Here is a 19,812-nt window from a genome sequence, read left to right on the forward strand (position 1 = left end):
GGCTTGTCGTTTTATATGAAGTCAATCTATAAAATTAATGGGATTGAGCAAAGTTGCAATTTAAGACTAGTAGTCATATAAAAGTGATGTTTTATAAATTTTGAAGGTTGACCACATCGACTTTGGGCCCCCTGAAAATGTTGAATTTGCGAATAAATTTCATCTTTGTGAGGGCGCTGTTCGAAATGTAAATGAGTTGTGACCCCAATTTTTTGGGTATGCATTGTATTTATCCTATATATAGCATCGGTGACAACAAAAAATAATTAATCTGACAAAAAATGTGAATTTATGGGGCGCTAAACTTGCCAGTTTACAAAACATCTTCGTGACGTGAGGGCGCCGCACTCCAACTTTAAATGGCTACCATAGAAAATCTGTATATATTGAAAACGAAATGGAAATACAAGTAAATAGGGCCAATAACTGCTCATCTAATCATTTATTTTTAATATTGTGGCCAATTTGACTTTCAAGCCTTCCGAATTCGGCACATTTGCACTACAGCTCACTACATGCAATCATAAGAAAATGGTCAACTTTGGGCTTGTCATTTTATATGAAGTCAACCTATACAATGGGACTTAGCAAAGTTGTGTAATTTAAGACTAGTAGTTATATAAAAGTGATGTTTTATAAATTTTGAAGGTGGACCACATCGACTTTGGGCCCCCTGAAAATGTTGAATTTGCAATAAATTTCATCTTCGTGAGGGCGCTGTTCGAAATGTAAATGAGTTGTGACCCCAATTTTTTGGGTATGCATTGTATTTATCCTATATATAGCATCGGTGACAACAAAAATAATTAATCTGACAAAAATGTGAATTTAGGGGGCTAAACTTGCCAGTTTACAAAACATTACATTTTTTCTTGCATATTTAATGAGCCCGTGACACAACACGCAATTACAGAATTTTTTTATTTTTTATTTTTTGACAAATTGGGCATGCAGTTAGTGTGTATGCAAAGTTTCAGACCTCTCTTTCTTTTTCTAAAGAAGGCACAGACTCCCAAAGATGAAATTTATTTAAGGCGTAACTTTTAGGTCCAAATTTAGACCTCCCTACTCCAACTTTAAATGCCTGCCACAGAAAATCCGTAAGAGCGACAGACCTCAAATTTGCAGGTTTTAATATTTTTACAGGTACAACATATGACTAAAATATAAAGCAAATCTGAGGGGGTCAGGTGGGGCGCCTCCTTGATTTGATGTGACCCCCATCCCTTTGTATCGATCCCTGGGGATACTGTCTTTTTTAAAGACCTTTCTTGTTTGTGTCTGCAGTCAATTTTTACCCATGATGCTTTTCACTTCCCCCTGTTACAAAATGGCGACTTACATGAGTCTGATTTCACGAAAGTTCGTCCAAAATTCATGTAGTCAATCTCTCCTCAGAAACATTGTGCAACTCAAAAACACTAACCATATATCTCAGTTAAGATCAAAATATGCATCAACCTATGCTGGTTTCAATACAAGACACAGATTGCTGAAAACGGCAGTAGTTGTGACCGGCGTCGCGACAACAGGTTTATGCGTGTGGTACGGTAGGCAAAAGCTGTTAAGCTTACGTAGCGTTGCATTATGTCACGGAAAAGGAGCTTGCATTTCAAATTATGATCAATTTGCAGTCGACACACCACGAGAATTATTAAAAGAAGATGCAGCTAGATTGAAATTAACTTTATACCAATACACAACCTGTCCATTTTGTTGCAAAGTTCGCTCATTTCTTGATTTTTATGGGTTTCCGTAAACGATTGTTGAAGTTGATCCAATACGAAGGAAGCAGATTAAATTCTCAGAGTATGGCAAAGTACCAATAGTTCTGTGTACTACAACGGATGGAAAAGAAGTGGTAAGTTCATGTCATGAATTTTCTGTCCAAACACCAAGGTGAACTTGATCCTAGTCCGAGGTGCTCTGCCTCTGACGATAACACTCAGCTCCGATCGCCATGCAAAATGTGTAGTAGGTCAGTGGGACAACAGAACCGCTACATGAACGAGCTAGATGTAGTAACTGGTCGCATACATGTCATAAGGTGGGCATGCAAAAAGGGTGGAGGTGTTACATTTTTCCGAATAGAGTCGCCAATAAAATACTGTAACTTCACAACCCCTTGGCCTATTGAGCTGATTGATACATCATTTTATAGCTGAAAGATACCTTTATGGCTGTGTGAAGTTTCATTGAAGTTTGAATTCAAATAACAGAATAACAGCAGGTTGAATCAGAAAAATCAGGGGTGGAGGCTCAGGTGGTGGCGGCTCAGGCACAAGCAAACTTCTGTACAAATTCAACTTATGCAAATGAATCAACCACAGCTCATTATAACCCAATGACATCACCAGCTCAAATTACATCCCATTGAAATACATGTAACTGATGTAAGTGGAACCAACATTACTCAAATTTCAAGGCCTTTTTGTAAAAAATTACAAGTTTTTCAGAGATTTTCAAAGTTTTTCTACGGAAGTTAAAGGTTTATTCAAGCTACTTGTGTAGAAAGTACAAGTGGAGACAGTCAAATGTTGATGGACAAACATAATATGCATGAGCATTTTTCATAGTCCAGAACAAATTTTCTTGAAAATCCATGCACCTGATTGGTCAGTTCAGTGCATGGGGTTGTAATGTGAGCAGCTCTGTGTGTACTGTTGGTTGGTGGTTTCCCAACTGTGCAATTGAACATCATGGTGGTGGTACCTGGTGTGTTCTCTTAATTATTTGTACAGTGCCAATGGTGCAAGTTTGATTGTGTCAGGTGGTGGCGGGTAATGTATTAGCATAGGAAAATGTAAGATTTCCATAGTGTTGGTTTGAATAAACTATTGTATCTTCATAACCCCTTGTCATATGGAGCTGTTCAATGTCTCATTTTAGAGCCAAATACTCAAAGAAACAAGATTTACTTCAAAATTGATCAATTTCATATTCCACATTAGGCCAAGTAAAATAAAAAACATGTTTCACGTCCGGTTTTTGAAAAAAAGGAGGATGAGGGGGATTTTATTTATTATTTTTATCACAAAATCGGTGTGAATACCCATAATTAGAGCTGTTTTAGCATATACAATAAGTGCCTGGAAAAGGGAGGAGGCCTCTTTTTATTTGTTGTTCTGAGAGATAGGCCCCTCTAAACTATCACAAAACCTTATAAAAGTGTTTCTAGTATATTAGCAAGGCTATAGAAAGCATCTCTAGTTTCCTAGACACATTTTTTGAAAAGTTATAACTGAATTTCAAAAAATAAAAATAAAATTTAAGAAACCTCAAAAAAGGAAGCGGGAGGGGACGTGAAACATGTTAATTTTTTTATTTGGCCTTAGCTTCTCATTACATTTTGTACCACGGGTTGCCTCTAAATGCACAGAAGTCAATGCAATCACATGCAAAAGCTGCGAAGGTCGATATGTCCTTTAATATTCACTGTATGTGTATCATGATAAATGTATACATTTTCTGAAAGGAAATTACACAAGGAAACTAATTTTAGCATTTTCAAAATGGTAGGAAGTAGTGTTGGGAAAATATGAATGATTAATTGAAATTTAATTGAAAAAATATCAACATTTTTTGACGCACCCTGTATATCGTGAACACGATTACATAATTTTTTTTTGAAGGGTGAGACTGGTGCATCACTATGTTGTGAACATATCCTGGCATATTGGACAAAATCCAATTTCAGACATTTGTTGTGGGGTATTTTATGTGAAGAATGTCCAATTTGAGAAAAATGCATTTGAAATATCAGATTTACATTGACGCCTATGCACTAATTAATCATTAATTGGGCAATTATGCCAAACTGAAAAGCATTTGTAACTAAAAATTGGTATGAATGATCAGAGGGTAACATTGCCTATCAACATATCAAAAAATACTTTTTTGTCGATTTTGACCATGTAACACAAATTACCGTACACCACCTTATGACATGCGACCAACTACGAAGTTGTAGAACGTTCTGTGGAAGTGACTCCGGGATTTAAGTTTGCATACTATTTATTTAAATAATATATAAAATATTAATATTGACAACAGAGTTGTAGCTAGAGCTAGCCCAAGTTGAGTGCTGGCTAATTTTATACTGGTACTATAAATATGAAATATCACATGATCAGGTGTCACGTGGTACATTCAGCTCTGTGGCAAAGCGATGACGTCACTCTGTTTAGTCTGTTTTATGACTTTGATTTTTAGTGCCGTAAGCTTGCACGTACCGAATTTTTTAGATGCGTTTTTCATCTTTTTTGGTGATTGTACATACAATAAGGAACGCAGGATTAGTTTGATGAACAATTTAGAGTGAGTATATGTGTAATTTACTGACAATCGACGCACTAAAACTGAGATGCCTCTTCTGTGCAAATAGGGCAGCATCAATAACGAAAATGTCATACCGATAAATGGCACGTCTGTTTTGCCCGTTTTTTTAAAGTTTGCCTTGCGAACTAGAACGTATCTGGGATCTGCGAATAGCAATATTGCTATGCAAAATATTCTTGTTTTGCATTTCCACAGGTTTATGTAGCATTTTTAGAATAATAGAAATCAAAATGATGATTCACCATCTGCGAATCATGAATGTGGGGACGGGAAACTTGTATGTTATTTTACTTGGCCTTAGAGACAAATTTACGTACAGTACGGTATGTTATATTGGTCTTGAGATGTACATGTACTAGTAGCTTTTCTGATGCAGAAATTGTATTGCAAGTTTACACAGGACTTGTAGTCCTCCAGCTCGACGTCTATCTGTCACTTCAACATTAGGCCCTTCGCACTTGATTATTAGTTTCCTGTTAAAGATTTTGAAAAAGGGAAGAGGTGACTTTTAATTATTAATTATTAATTATCTTTTATTTTCATTATTTACTTTGAACTATTACAAGCAACTATTGACTCGTTTTGACTAGAGCGGGCATTTAATTATTTCACAACAATATTTGATTTTATAAATATATGTGAAGGTGGAGTTGTACTCTCTGTTTATTCATCATTATTGTTGATATTATTAAAGTCAGAAAATGACAAGTACATGTAGAAGTAGTAAGTTACTTTAAAGAAGAAAATTAGAAATAAAAATAAAATAATTAATTATTTTGAGATTTTCAATTTTGGACGCGGGCGGTAAACAGAAAACTAATAATCAAGTGCGAAGGGCCTTAATGGTACCCATATAATTAGCAAATTGAAAATACCATGGGTGGGTGCTTATTGGGGCATGGGTGCTTATTGGAATGAATATGGTAATAGTTTTTTTTGTTTAACTTGATGACTATAAAATATAACTAAAGAGAAAAATTTATCATACTGCAATCAATATGAAGTTCTCGATTCACCATCATGTGCTACATCGAAAACAGGCACCCGGAATACATGTACACATATTTCCCCCTATATTAGGAAATATTTGTTTTGGGGTTCCCGTTTTACTCCCCTTTTTGGGTCCGTTTTCGAGATTACCCTAGTGCAAATTTTCACATGCTTCAATCGCATTTTGTCCCAGTAATATCATTTGAGGATACTTATCATTCATAAAGCAACATGAAACAAGAATTCTTGAAAAAAAATTAGGTAACAGTGGTTGGGGTGAGGGTGTTGTTGGTGTAACTAACAATGACTAACATTTTGATTCGAAGATCCATGGGGCAAACCATGTTGCTATGCAGCCTGTGCCCGGGGACCAGCAAAAGTTATGTCCGACCCTGGATGACTGGGTATGACAAGAAATGCTGGGGAAAGTTTTGAGTGATGCTAAGTCCTCCATCCTCATCGCATATAATTATTTGCACCCTTTTGTAATCAATTGATACAAATCATGGGATAATGTTTAAGGGATCTATTAAAATGAGCGTTTATTGCTTTTTCGACAGTAGTTTTTTTGTGGGACATGAGAGCACCTCAGACCTATCGAATTGCATTCTGAATACTGAAGCATGTCTTTCTGATATCAAATAATTTTCATTTTTGAAAATCATAATATACAAATTTTATGACAAATTATAAAAAATTAATATTTTTCAAATTTTATATAACATTCCTCAAAGTAAATTATATAAATCTAATGATATATTCTTAAAGTGTATGTAGCAGGGAGGAAAAGCCGATGGTCAATTGAAAATTTTACCTTTCATATTGAAGATATGGATTTTTTCCCAAAAACCTAATTTTTTTGGTGTTTTGGGGAAAAAATCCATATCTTCTATCTTAAAGGTCAAAATTTTCAATTGATCGTCGGCTTTTCATCCCACCTACATACACTTTAAGTATAAATCATCAGATTTATAAAGTTTACTTCAAGTACTGATAAATATCAAAATATCAATTTTTAATGATTTGCCATAAAATGTGTATTAAATTGCTAATTTCAAAAATCAAAATTATTTGATATCAGAATGACATTCTTCGTATTCAGAATGCAATTCGATATGTCTGATGTGCTCTAATGTCCCAAAATAAATACTGTCCAAACGCTCATACCCCAGCCCTTAGTTTAATGAAAATGATTATTGCAAAATAGTTTTGAAAATGGTTTTGCAACATTCTTTGCTTCTGATTAAAACAAACATTTCGATGAGGAAAAGCCTACAAATATAATGACACATTCTTCAGACTGATGTTTTTTTTACAAACGTGATCACCACCTACACAAAACTAGTTTCACTTCCAATAGGATGCTACCGATCTTTAGATTTAAAGGAATTCCGAACTACAAAAAAGGATTTTGGTTGATGTCCTGAAAAAATCTATTTTCCGAACTACAAAAAATGATTTTGGTTGATGTCCTGAAAAAAATCTATTTGAAAACCATACCTCTTCTGTCAAAGAATTTTCTCCAAACTTCAATAGGGGTATGGAAGATTTTAATAGAATAGCCAATTAGAGATTTGGGAAGAAATTGCCTCATTTTGTTTATTGTCAATTTTCAATATTTTTAATTTTTTTTCCATAGCAATTGAATGATTCTAGTCTGATTATCAGTGCCTTAACCACATACATGGTGACAGACAATAAGGACATCACAAACATCATCAGTTTCTACCCTGTCATCGAATCTGAAGCGAAAACAAAACGCGGAAAGAAAGCCATTGATTATGCCAACAAATTGGAGATCATGTTGGGAAGACCAGGCAGAACAAAGAGACAAAAGTAAGACAAATGGGTTATACCAGTTGAAATCCATACACTTCCCATGGAAGACTTGACCTTAATCTCTCACAAAGGGGTACAGATTCACGCTCCCTGTGTGGAAGATTATGTCTTCCATAGGGGGTGTATGGATTTCAACTGGAATAGCCCAACAGTACAATTGGCGGCATGTATCACATAGTGATGGATGTCAATCACAAATTTATCAAGAAATTAACAAAACCACTATTGTTTTCAGTGGTGGCGCCAGGAATATTTTTTTTTGGGGGGGAATCAGCCATTTTGGGTTTTTACTGGGGGAGCAACAGGGAGGGGGGGGGGCAAGAGTTTTAACTGGAGGAATTTCCCCCATGCCCCCTTCCAGAAAAAAATTCCTGCCGCCGCCAATGAAAACAATAGAAAACAGAAGAATTATTGACTTTTGAACTCCACATGACTTGTTAACCCTAAATGTAGCAAGTTGTAGATCATCTTACAGCTTATGAAAACAGATTTTCTTCTTTGAAATATTGACTTCCTAATACATTTGGGTGTATTTCTTATACATTTGAGTGTCTTCTCAGTACATTTGGGTTTATTCCAAATACCTTTGGGTGTATTTTTATTCTAATGCATTTTTGATGTATAAAATTCTGTCCCATACAATTATTATAATTAAGCATAGGGAAAATGCCCAATTGATATATTGTTGACTCCATATTTTATGGAGTTGGCACAGGTGCATATATCAAGAATGGAATGTTTATGTAACTTACAGCCTATATTTTTGAAAGTCAATCCTGGGTCCCGAAGTGGAAATAATTCGGCCAATTGAAAGTGCTTTTATATCCACAAAGAGCTACATCATTGGCAATAATCATTAAACATTCAGCTATGATTATTTGGAGTTTGTTGCCAGCTGGTTTGTTTGCAAACAAAGGAGTACAAGAAGACTAATAATTGATTGTCACAAAAAACAGTCAAAATTAATAGGTAAATTTTCACAGGAAAATTTTGTGGACATGTGACACCCATGGGCGCAGACATATTAGCATTATGGAATGTGACCCCAAGCACAGCGGTGGTCTACCAAATGTATTTGAATTGGAAGAATTCCTCCTTTGATGCAAAATAAGTAACTTGTCGCAAGTTAATAATATTATGGTAAGAGTTTCCGTAGATAAATATTTTTTACCGTAGGTAGATATTTTTTGAAATTACGTTTTGATGATATTGTGAAGAAATTAAGATTGCATGATATTCAATAAATTTGCAATGCACGAATTTCTATTGAAATTGCGGCCAAAAATACTATTCCAATTAAAAATTACTAAGACTTCAATAGCGAGGTCACCGCCGGGGGTCGGAGATCAGGCTTGAGGTTACACTCACATTGATACACATTGGTCACATGTCCAGAAAATTTTCCCGTGAAAATATACCCATTAATGTTGACTGATGATAGATCAAAAACAACCAACCAGATTTAAAGAACACTGATCTATTTTGTTTGTTTCATCTTTTTTCAGAGAAGAAAAAAAGTGGCGTGATTGGGTGGACAAAAAGCTAATACACTACTTGGCGCCAAATATCTACCGCACACCTAGTGAAGCACTACAGGCCTTTGACTACATATCTACACAGGCTGGCTTCAGTGGGTGGGACCAGTTTGTCATCAAGTATCTAGGAGCATGTGGAATGTATGTTGTATCCAAGAAGTTGAAAAAAGAAGTAAGTTGATTGGATACAATAAGGGGCATGTCATGTATTGAGCCAATCAGAGATATGGTAAGATAATCAGTAGGGCTGAAGGGAGTTCTTAAAGCTCTATTTTGATTGGTTACTCAGAAGTATTTGATATATTTTGTTGCCAAGATGTTGAAGAAAACAAAGGTGTTACAGGAAAGTAATATTGTGGCCTATACACGATCAATTTGATTGATCAATATCAAAGACCCTAGATACAAAAGTGGATACAAAATCTGCCATTATGCACTGTACACACAAACATCAATAGTGATTTTTTTTGAAACTGTACATGAAATTCATTGCACTGTCATAGGTGTCGAATTCTGCATCTTCACGAAACAGCACCAGTAGTATTATACTTAGGGTTGACATTGGAAACTGACATCGGAACTCCAACCTGCATCGATCGTCGGTTGAAAAATGTCAGCCTTATGTAAAACTAATTAATTTTGTTTTGCTGGTCTATGTGACAGATTACCCTCTGAAAAAACTTTTCGCTGATTTTATACTGGCTTTTAAACTGTTTTTTAACTGTTTTATAGTGGATTGTGCAATTGTGTGAACTGAACTGAACTTTACATGTGAATGTGATAGCCGGTTTGGTCAATATGCTACGTTACATGGTATCATCGAACTGGGTGTACCTTCTCCTAATTTCATGTGCAATAATATCCAGAACTCGAAGCGTAAATCGCTTCAATTTCATCATGAACTATGGTCTCCCAACTGAAAGTGAACACTGGGCATCCCCTATCTCACTGACTGACAATCTGAGCACAACATCAACAATGTGCCAGTACCAGAGTGCCTTTTTGAACACGGCATCCCATTACTCCCCCAATCAATCCAGAATTCTTCGTAAACTTGACAGAAGCTCACATGTAAGACTAGCACTTCTTATGATCCTGGCTGGAGATATTGCATCTAACCCAGGCCCAGGTACTACTGCAAGGAAACCTAAACACCCATGTGTCCACTGCAGTAAAGGCGTCGTTAGCAGAAGTAGAGCCATTACATGTGATAATTGTGATAGATGGGTACATAGTAGATGCACTCAAATACTAACGGATGCAGAGTACGACAACATTGTTGCGGAAAACGCCGAACTGAGTTACTTGTGCAATATTTGTTGCTTTGATGAGCTTCCGTTTGCCAACATCGAAGAAGACCAAGATACTAGCGGTACCAATAACTCTAAATCGTCTAATTTCAATCCTTTTGAGGGTGCACACCAGTAAATAGCCTACATTGACTTTCTGTACAAACAGGGTCCGGGAAAACGTCATTTTTTTGACTTCAGAGCGACTCAGCTCTTCAAAACTTACTCTTTCTGCAAGTTGAAGGTCAGCTGAAGACATCTAGTTCAGAGAAATCATACGGAGTCCAGCGGTTTTTTTCAGGAAATTGCCCACTAGATCACCCGATATAAAATACAGCTTACGGCGACTCACAAATAGCTTGGTGTTTCTGAAATGTAACACATTTTGAAAGCTTAGCCAAATCTTCATAAAAGGTCGGATCCTGCTCATTTTTCACAGACAATATATTTCCCAGGCCTAAATTAGGATTTAATATGAATCAGGGCCTAATGGTTTGTTTTAAGCCTTTCCTAATCTATTCTATTCAGTCTTCTTGCACGCGTTTCCTCGTTTTAAACACTGTAACTTTTCAAAAAGGACATAGGAGATTCCTATTTACTGGTGTGCACTCTTGACGAACAATTTAGCTCCTTTTTTGACTGTTTCAAACAAAAGGGACTCCATTTCATCCATATCAATATTAGGTCGCTAACATCAAAAATATCTGAGCTAAAAATTCTAGCCAATAACTCTTCGCGTCTGTAATAGCAATATCAGAAACATGGCTCCACAGTTCTGTCACTGACACTGAAATAAACATCAATGGGTATACTGTGATCAGAGCTGATCGGAACAGAGAGGGTGGAGGTGTGTGTATGTACATTAAGAACAATTTGGCTTTTAATTGCAGACCAGATCTGCTTGAGGCAAATGTTGAAGCCCTGTGGATTGATTTACTTTTGCCAAAAACAAAACCAACTGTTGTTGGGGTTTGTTATCGCCCTCCCAAGGACAGTGGGTTCCTTGATCAATTAGAGCTTATTATTTCTAAAATTAGATCTGATTGTGAGGTAATGGTCCTTGGCGACTTCAACATTAACACATTAGCACCTAAATCATATGGTCTATTGAAAAAGTATCTTGATATGTTGGGTTTGTTTCACCTCAAAAATTTGATAAATGAACCAACCAGGATCACCTCAACTAGTTCTAGTGCTATTGATCACATCATTTGTAATAACAGCAACAAAATATGCCAGTCAGGTACTATCAATATTGGCATGAGTGATCAGGGGTTGATTTTTTGTACTCGGAAAGTTGTCAAAGGCCAGATGAAACATCACAACATTGTCAGGATACGATCAATGAAAAATTACACCGTTGATGCTTTGTTATCGGCCATTTCGGTGGCAGACTGGTCTGGGTTTTTTTGTAGTGATGTTAATAGATCATGGTGTGTTTTTAAAACAGTTTTATCAAATATTATTGAAACCTTGGGTCCTGTCAAAGAAATCAGACTAAAAAATCACACTGAACCTTGGATGTCTAGTGAAATCTTAGAAGCACTTAAATTGAGAGATAATCTTTTATACAGGTTCAAGAAAGAACAAAAGCCTGAATTGTATTCTGAGTATTCCAGATTAAGAAATAAAATTCAAAGGGATGTGAAAAAGGCCAAGAGTAGTTTCTTCAGGGATAAAATTGAAGAATTTAGATTCAATCCTAAAAAACTCTGGGAGCAACTGAAAACCCTGGGTTACAGTAATAAAAGCAAGGATCAATCTCGTGTTACTCTTAAAATTGATGGTGACCTTTGTTTTGATCCTAACACAGTTGCCAATCATATCAACCAGTTCTATACTACTGTTGCAAGCACATTAGTCAACAAATTGCCTGCCTCTCTCGGAAAGTTCAGCGTGAACTCCACAATTTTTTCGAGCCATTACGAAAAACTGGGCGTGTCACCTAATGCCTTTAAATTATGCCCTGTGTCAAGTGATTTTATCTTGAAAGAGCTTCGCTCTCTTAATCCCAACAAAAGCACAGGCCTTGATGGAGTTCCTGCCAAATTTCTGAGAGACGGGGCAGCATTATTAAAAAATCAGTTGACCCATATAATTTTATGTGTCAATAGCTACTAGCACTGTACCAACTGAATTTAAGCTTGCTCGTGTAAAACCCTTGTACAAAAAAAATAGTCGCTCTGAGGTTGGAAACTATAGGCCAGTGAGCATTTTATCAAAATTATTGGAAAAAGCTGTGTATTCTCAGTTAGAGACCTATTTGAGAGAAAATAATATTTTGTATGGGTACCAATCGGGATTTCGGAGTTCATTTTCTACTGATACCTGCTTAATTCATCTCAACGACTATATCAGGAGTCAAATGTCCATAGGTAATTACACCGGTTTAGTCTTAATTGATGTCATTCTCTGCCAAAAACTTAGAGCCATGGGTGTATCTTCTGTTGACTGGTTTTCATCATACCTTAGTGACAGGAAGCAGATTGTCAATGTAAACGATGTTGACTCTAATCCCCTTGGTGTCTCGTGCGGTGTGCCGCAAGGCAGCATTCTTGGGCCCCTTTTGTTTCTTTGCTACGTGAATGACATGGCCAGCAGTGTCGACTGCAAGCTTCTGCACTACGCTGATGACAGCGCTCTTTTAGTGTCTGACAAAAATCCAGGGCACATTGCAGAGAGACTTGGTAAAGAGCTTGACTCATGTAGACAGTGGCTTATAGACAATAAACTTTCTTTACACCTTGGAAAGACGGAGTGCATGCTATTTGGTACAAAAAAAAGACTCGGGAAAGTTAATTAATTTTCTGTTTCTTGTGGTGGTCAGAAAATAACATCCTCCAAGGTTGCAAAATATTTGGGGGTGACCCTTGATGAAACACTGAATGGGGAGTCAATTGCTCAAGATATTATTAAAAAGGCTAGCGCGCGGTTAAGGTTCTTGTATAGACAAGCTGGTAATTTAAATTTAACCACGCAGTAAGATACTTTGCAATGCCCTTATTATGTGTTATTATGATTATACATGCTCTTCATGGTATTCCTCTCTCTCACAACATTTTAAGAACAGGCTGCAAACCATGCAAAATAAAGTTGTGCGGTTCATTTTGGACTTGGGACCTCGTGCACACATTGGTCAGGCAGAGTGGAACAAAATTGGTTTGTTGTCTGTTCATGATAGGGTGATTCAGTTGAAACTGAATCAAGTTTTTAAAATCTTCCATGAAAAAGCCCCGGTCTATCTAAGTGCCAATTTTACCCGTACAAAATCTTTGCATAACTACGGTACCAGGGATAGCCCATACAATTTTGTTGTTCCAAGAAACCACGGTAATGTTAGTCACACCTTTTTTTATAGTGGCATCAAACATTGGAATTCTATACCAAATTCCATCAAACAGATCACCAATTTGACCCAATTTAAAAAAACCGTCAAAAAACATCTGATGGATCAAGCCATAAGAACTGAGCAGAGATCTTTCATCAGGTATTGATGGGGTTTGATCTTTTTCCTTTTGTTCGTATTTATGTGCAATATATGGGGTTTGGGTGTTATTTAGTTATTTTATGTGCAATATTTTGGGTTTGGGAGTTATTTATTTATTGGGAGTTATTTATTTATTTATTTATTTGGTTCTGTTGCCTGATCTGCTTGTTTCCCCCATTTCTTTTTTTCTTTAAGGACCCCAATGGAAATAAGCCTCAATTTTATTGAGGCTTTTTGGGCTATCCTTGGTACTCGTCTGGTGTTTACTCCATAATCCATACATTTCGTTGTTATATCTGGTTTTTCATGCAATTGACCACATCTTGTATGTATTTATAATGTATCTTTTTATCATATGTGCTGTAATATTTTTTATGTGAGTACTGAATAAATATGAAATGAAATGAAATCATCAATAAAATCAAACTAGATTAGATCTCTTCAATAATATTGAAGAGAAATATTATTTTGTATCCAATTCTGCATCTAGGATCCCATATATTGATCAATCAAATTGATCGTGTATGGGCCGCATAAGTTGGGTTGAAGCAGAAGCAGTGAGTTTAGGTACAATATTTTGAATTTAATCAGGTCGCTATTGAATTACCAAAAGCAATTATGTGAATGGTAGTTCTGTGTTGCAAAAACTTGAGACTTTTGCCAAGTGTAAAATGGGTTTTAGACCTATGGAGCAGTAAGGTAGGCATTTTCGGTCGCATCTTCGGGTACCCGACCGAGATTTCACTACCCGAATAATAGAGCCAGCATTGATTACCTGATTTTTTTTCCAAATTTTTTTTTTAAGGTTAGGTTTTTTTTTTTTTTTGGGGTTTGTAGTGTCCCTGGACCTAAAGCTCAATGCTAGGATCAGGATCCTGATCCTGATCTTTAGGTTCAGGAACACTCCAAACACATAAAAATAAATAACCTAACCTTAAAAAAATTGCAAAAAAAAATCCAATTTTGTATACCGTACCCAATTACACGCCCAAAAAAATGTGTTGGGTAGGGGAGACCAGGACAAAGTGGACCAAATTGTTTTTGGTCCAGCCCAAACCGGATTACAAAGCAAGGCAAGGCAAAACTTTAGGTTTATAATCTTACCTTAGGACTGCAACTAACAAATGACATTAATAAAGTTGATCAAAAACGCTGTTTTATTAAATGGTGTGAACAGAGTCATTCCGCTTTGCCCCAGGTTTTATGGCTGGGGTAAAGTGAAACATGGAGAGGGCATTACAGAAATGCACCCCCTTCAGGTGTGTCTTCATTGTCAACACCACTTAGGGCCTACCTCCTGGTATATCTGTAAAATATCGCCGGATACATTTGTATTGCCTAGTTCTGAGTGGGGTCTATTTTCGATGTTCCACTTTGCCCCACCACTTTGGACTATTGCCCACTTTGCCCCGTTCCACTTTGCCTCGACCACATGAGATTTCTCCCAACATGCATCACTGTCATGTACGCTAATGTATGCTAGCCCTGTTATCATGCATAGAGTAGACATAAGTCCATCTGTCATTAATATGGGTATAGAAGTAATTCAGCAAAAGCACAGTGCTTTGGCAGACAATTATATTTCTATAAATTATCAGATTAAACATATGAAAAACAGTCATTTTCTGTAAAAAGCACACATACCTGACTCACACGAACGCCCACTATCACAAACAATGCTTGATCCATGACGTGTTCTAAATACATGAGCTTGGAGATTGAGGGCAGCATATACATAAGTTAATGGGGGTGTTTCGTTTTGCCCCTTGGTCCTCATTACCCTGGTCTCCCCTACCTGGGTGCAAAATTACATGAAAATGCCTGCCTTAATGAACAGAGACATAAGTATCATTAGTCAGGTCTCTGTTCTGTGTAGATTTGAATGGAACTGGCAGACATCAGTCTTAGTTCAACAGGAGTAAAAGGCTCACAGCAGTGTATTGTGGGATGTGGTTCTTCTTTATGCTTACTGATTTGTCATCTCTTTCACAGATATGAGCTTCCAACAGATGTACGTGTAGCACTCTATGATGCAGGTCATGAATGGGTCAAAGCTGTAGGAAAGAGACCGTTTCTGGGAGGAGAAGAGCCCTGTCTAGCTGATTTGGTGAGTGTATACATTGTAACATTAGTCGGTCAAGTTAGCTCAATTGGTAAGGAGTTAGACTCCAGTGTGGGTTGATGCCTGTGTGTAGTGCACTATAAATCACTTGGCGCTTTTTTTTCCTTCTGTCTTTCTAACACAATGATCTACTCATTTTCAAAATGAGTGGATCGAATGTGGAGGTAGATCATCACCAATGACTATCATAATATAAATAAAACTAAAACTATCAGCACACATTACAGTAATTTGCTGACCACCATATAAATCATTAATTGCAACAATCAGGGACTTACAGCTATGAAACACACACCCTATACCCGAGATAGGGGTACTGCAGTTTAGTTTGGTAGGGATGTGCTGCTGAGAATTTGAAAGAGGATATATGTCTTTACCAATTTTTCAAGAAAATAGACCCATCGCTATAACAAAAGTCCAAATTTTTGACCAAATTGAACCAAAATTGTCAGATTTTTTACAACTTTTATCAAAATCTGTGACAAATTTAAAAAAATAAGGCTATTGTCAGAAAAGAAATTGAATCAATTTTGAAATATGATGCATTTATACCATATACCAAAAGTGTCCTAGAAAAAGGGGGTAATTGATATACCAAATGGCTGAAAATGTGACCCATGTTTGTGCACTTTGCGGTTCATCTCTGTATGTCATTTATACAGAGTACCCCCACAGGCCCTATATATATACCACAATAAACTGTCGTAGCCAGCTACTTGGTATAATGCGAGTAGTGGTACATATAATATAGCAATGGATTTAAGCAACATAACTGGGTACTCACATTGGAAACATTGTTTCCATTGAATATGAATATGCTTCTGAATAGCATACAACTATATAATAAACTATATCGTAAACGATATAGTTTATCGGCAAAGGCACCTGGGCTCCTTTGCCTTGGAGGAAATTTCATGTACAAAATAAAGAGCTCCATCCTCTAAAAATCCCAACAAAAATTAAGGGTATGTGCCCTTATTTGCTGGTGGGATTTTTATGGGAGGGCACTTTTAGTTTGTGTCTAAAATTTGAGTTTTGTCAAGGGAGCCCATAGCGCCATTAGGCGAACGTTTACGGTATATTCTGACAACATAGGGCACAATGAACCATCGTCTAAATCAGTGTTCGAAATAAACACTTATCTTCTTGTCTTCTTGTCCAAAAATCACTGGGGACAACCATATTGAGCTAAGTACTTATCCCCCGGACAACCACTATTCGGATTCTTTGCACTCAAAAACATGACATATATATTTTGGGGACAACCAAAATGTTTTGAGGACAAGCAGAATTCATGCTTTAGTTGTCCTCGGGACAACCTCCATATTTTCCTTATTTCGGACACTGGTCTAAATTGTTTAGAACTTTCAGAGGTAAAAGGCACAGGCAAGTAAATTTAGCTATAAAGGAGAGTGGTTTGCTAGAGAATTGAGAATTTGAAATTGAACCCATAACATCTTTTTGGTTTTCCCCACAGAATGTGTATGGTGTGCTAAGTTCCATTGAAGGTCTGAATGCATTTAATGACCTGCTGAGAGAAACCCAGATAGGACCATGGTATTACCGAACAAAAGCAGCTGTGAAATCACATGCAGGTGCCGCCAAGGAAAGGAAAATGGAGAACTCTGACTCTGTATAGCTTCATGCATAGTTCCATACTGGATTGTCACTCATGGCAGCTGTGAAACTCGCATGGAGAAGCCACCATAGGATGATTGATGTAGAAATCACATATTGCAGTTAGGGTAAAGAGATGCTGTCTTTAAGGCTTTTGCAATAATACTTTTTTTTCTTGAAGTCAAAATATCTGCATTTTTATTTATTTTCTGTCCCTGTTTGGGGGCTTTTTTATTCAAATTTATGTGTTATGGGAGGTATTCCAATTGAAATCCACGCTATCCTGTAGAAGATTTTGCAAATATCTACCTCAGGAGGAATATGTTTTTTCAAATGTAATTGGACAAGGTTAATCATTTTAAAACCCATACTCCCTCTGCATTATGGCTTTCTCCATTCAACTATTGGAGTATTTCAAATGGAAGTTACCAAATTGTCTCTTCTATTTGAAACTCCCACTGTGGAAGACTTTAGCTAAATCTTCCACAGGGGTATTGTGGATTTTAAATAGAATAGTCCATTTCAGGCTTTTTTGACCAGTGTCAGGTTGTTTGAGTGGTACAACCCAGCAAGCAAAACGTTTTACAGAAAATGTTTACATGTCAGGTTATATAGGATCCACTACTTATAAAAGTTCCCCCTAAAATATGTTACAAAATGTAAAGAGGTATGTGTAGCCTTATTAAGTCACACATCTTTGTGTAAAAGAAGGGACCGTTTTGCTTGTGAGACCGTAATCCCGTGTCAACTTTCCTTAACAAACACATGAATAGGCTTGTTTGAGAGTTGACTCCTATATAGACGTGGATGCAACTTTTAAAATAGCCTCTCTTATTACATAATGAGCCATTGTGACCAAACGCAATGTTGTGTGATGCTATAAATTGGTCCAGATGTGTAAAACAAATTGGTATACACAGCATTTTACATTTTTGCATTTCATAAAATATTTCTTTCCATTCATTTCAAAAAGCATTAGAGGAAACTTTGAAGTTGTGGATCCTATATAAAGGGTATAAAACATTTTTAAAACATAAAAAAACTTGCATGCAAAACATTGTAACATAATGTTATTTAAGTGTGAACAAAAACCTTTGCAAAGAATGTATGTCAAACAATATGTTACAAACATTTCATGATCTTTACCTAAATTTTGATAAAATGCTTTGACCAAAAGCAAACCACATTTATATCATGTTTATAACATCATGTTCAAACATGTAAACTTATGTTTGCTGGGTAACCAGCAGCTCTGGCAGTCCGGGTGTATCCAGTGCAGGGTTAGAATTCGTTTAAAAATTTTGCGTAGCAGTTTTTGACAAATTCATCATAATCAGGATACTTCTATATACTAAAGCACTACTAAAGCACTTACTTCAAAATAAGGAACAAACTGCTATGCGATACAGCCGAATTCGAACCCTGATCCAGTGGCGTAGCCAGGATTTTTTTCAGAGAGGGTCCAAAGGATAGGGGAAAATGGCCTAAAAATCTAACAAATTCCAGTAGCCACCCACTCTCAACCACCCCATTTGGCTATGCCACTGGGTGTATTCAAAGAATGTAAAGTGGAGAATTCAGACTCTCTATTTTCAAGCCATATTGGATTGCTACTCATGGGAATTTACCATATGGATGGTATCAAATTAATTGAAGTTAAATTTGGTAATTTAATTCATGTACGTATGTGGTTGTATTATGTGCATAACAACCTTGTGGAAAAGTTGTGTATTATCATTTCATTATGTAGAAAATTTTAATGTCTCCAAATATTTTTTGAAAATTTTAAGCTAATTAAGTAACCATTTCTATATATCTATATTTCTTTTGAACATTTTAAGGGATCTAAAATGAGCGTTTATTGCGTTTCGACAGTATTTTTTTGGGGACATGAGAGCACCTCAGACCTATCGAATTGCATTCTGAATACGAAGCATGTCTTTCTGATATCAAATAATTTTCATTTTTTGAAAATCACAATATAATACAAATTTTATGACAAATTATAAACATTTGATATTTTTCAAATTTTTGATATATAACAGTCCTCAAAGTAAATTATATAAATCTAATGACATATTCTTAAAGTGTATGTAGTAGGAGGAAAAGCCGACGGTCAATTGAAAATTTTGACCTTTCATATTGAAGATATGGATTTTTTCCCAAAAGACCTAATTTTTTTGGTGTTTTGGGAAAAAAATCCATATCTTCAATACTGAAAGGTCAAAATTTTCAATTGATCATCGGCTTTTCATCCCACCTACATACACTTTAAGTATAAATCATCAGATTTATAAAGTTTACTTCAAGTACTGTAAAATATCAAAAATATCAATTTTAATGATTTGCCATAAAATGTGTATTAAATTGCGTAATTTCAAAAATCAAAATTATTTGATATCAGAATGACATTCTTCGTATTCAGAATGCAATGATATGTCTGATGTGCTCTAATGTCCCACAATAAATACTGTCCAAACGCTCATACCCCAGCCCTTAAGCTAAGTAACCATTAATACAAATTATTATGGTTTGAAACTTTTTTCTGTAAAAATTTATATTTAAAAACTACATGTTTTTAAACCCTTATAGTTG

The 19,812-nt window shown here is 36.1% G+C and overlaps 1 protein-coding gene across 1 annotated transcript; it reads left to right on the forward strand.

The window, feature by feature from the left end:
* Positions 1–1,256: 1,256 nt before the first annotated feature.
* On the forward strand, positions 1,257–19,052 carry LOC140137478 (prostaglandin E synthase 2-like). The gene is given in 6 exon segments (XM_072159190.1): positions 1,257–1,861; positions 6,968–7,164; positions 8,673–8,874; positions 11,882–11,887; positions 15,478–15,585; positions 17,078–19,052. Coding segments are annotated over 6 exon segments (1,236 nt in total). The 5' UTR covers positions 1,257–1,300; the 3' UTR covers positions 17,240–19,052.
* Positions 19,053–19,812: the final 760 nt, after the last annotated feature.

Source organism: Amphiura filiformis, chromosome 17 (assembly GCF_039555335.1).
Source record: "Amphiura filiformis chromosome 17, Afil_fr2py, whole genome shotgun sequence".
Lineage (NCBI taxonomy): Eukaryota > Metazoa > Echinodermata > Ophiuroidea > Amphilepidida > Amphiuridae > Amphiura > Amphiura filiformis.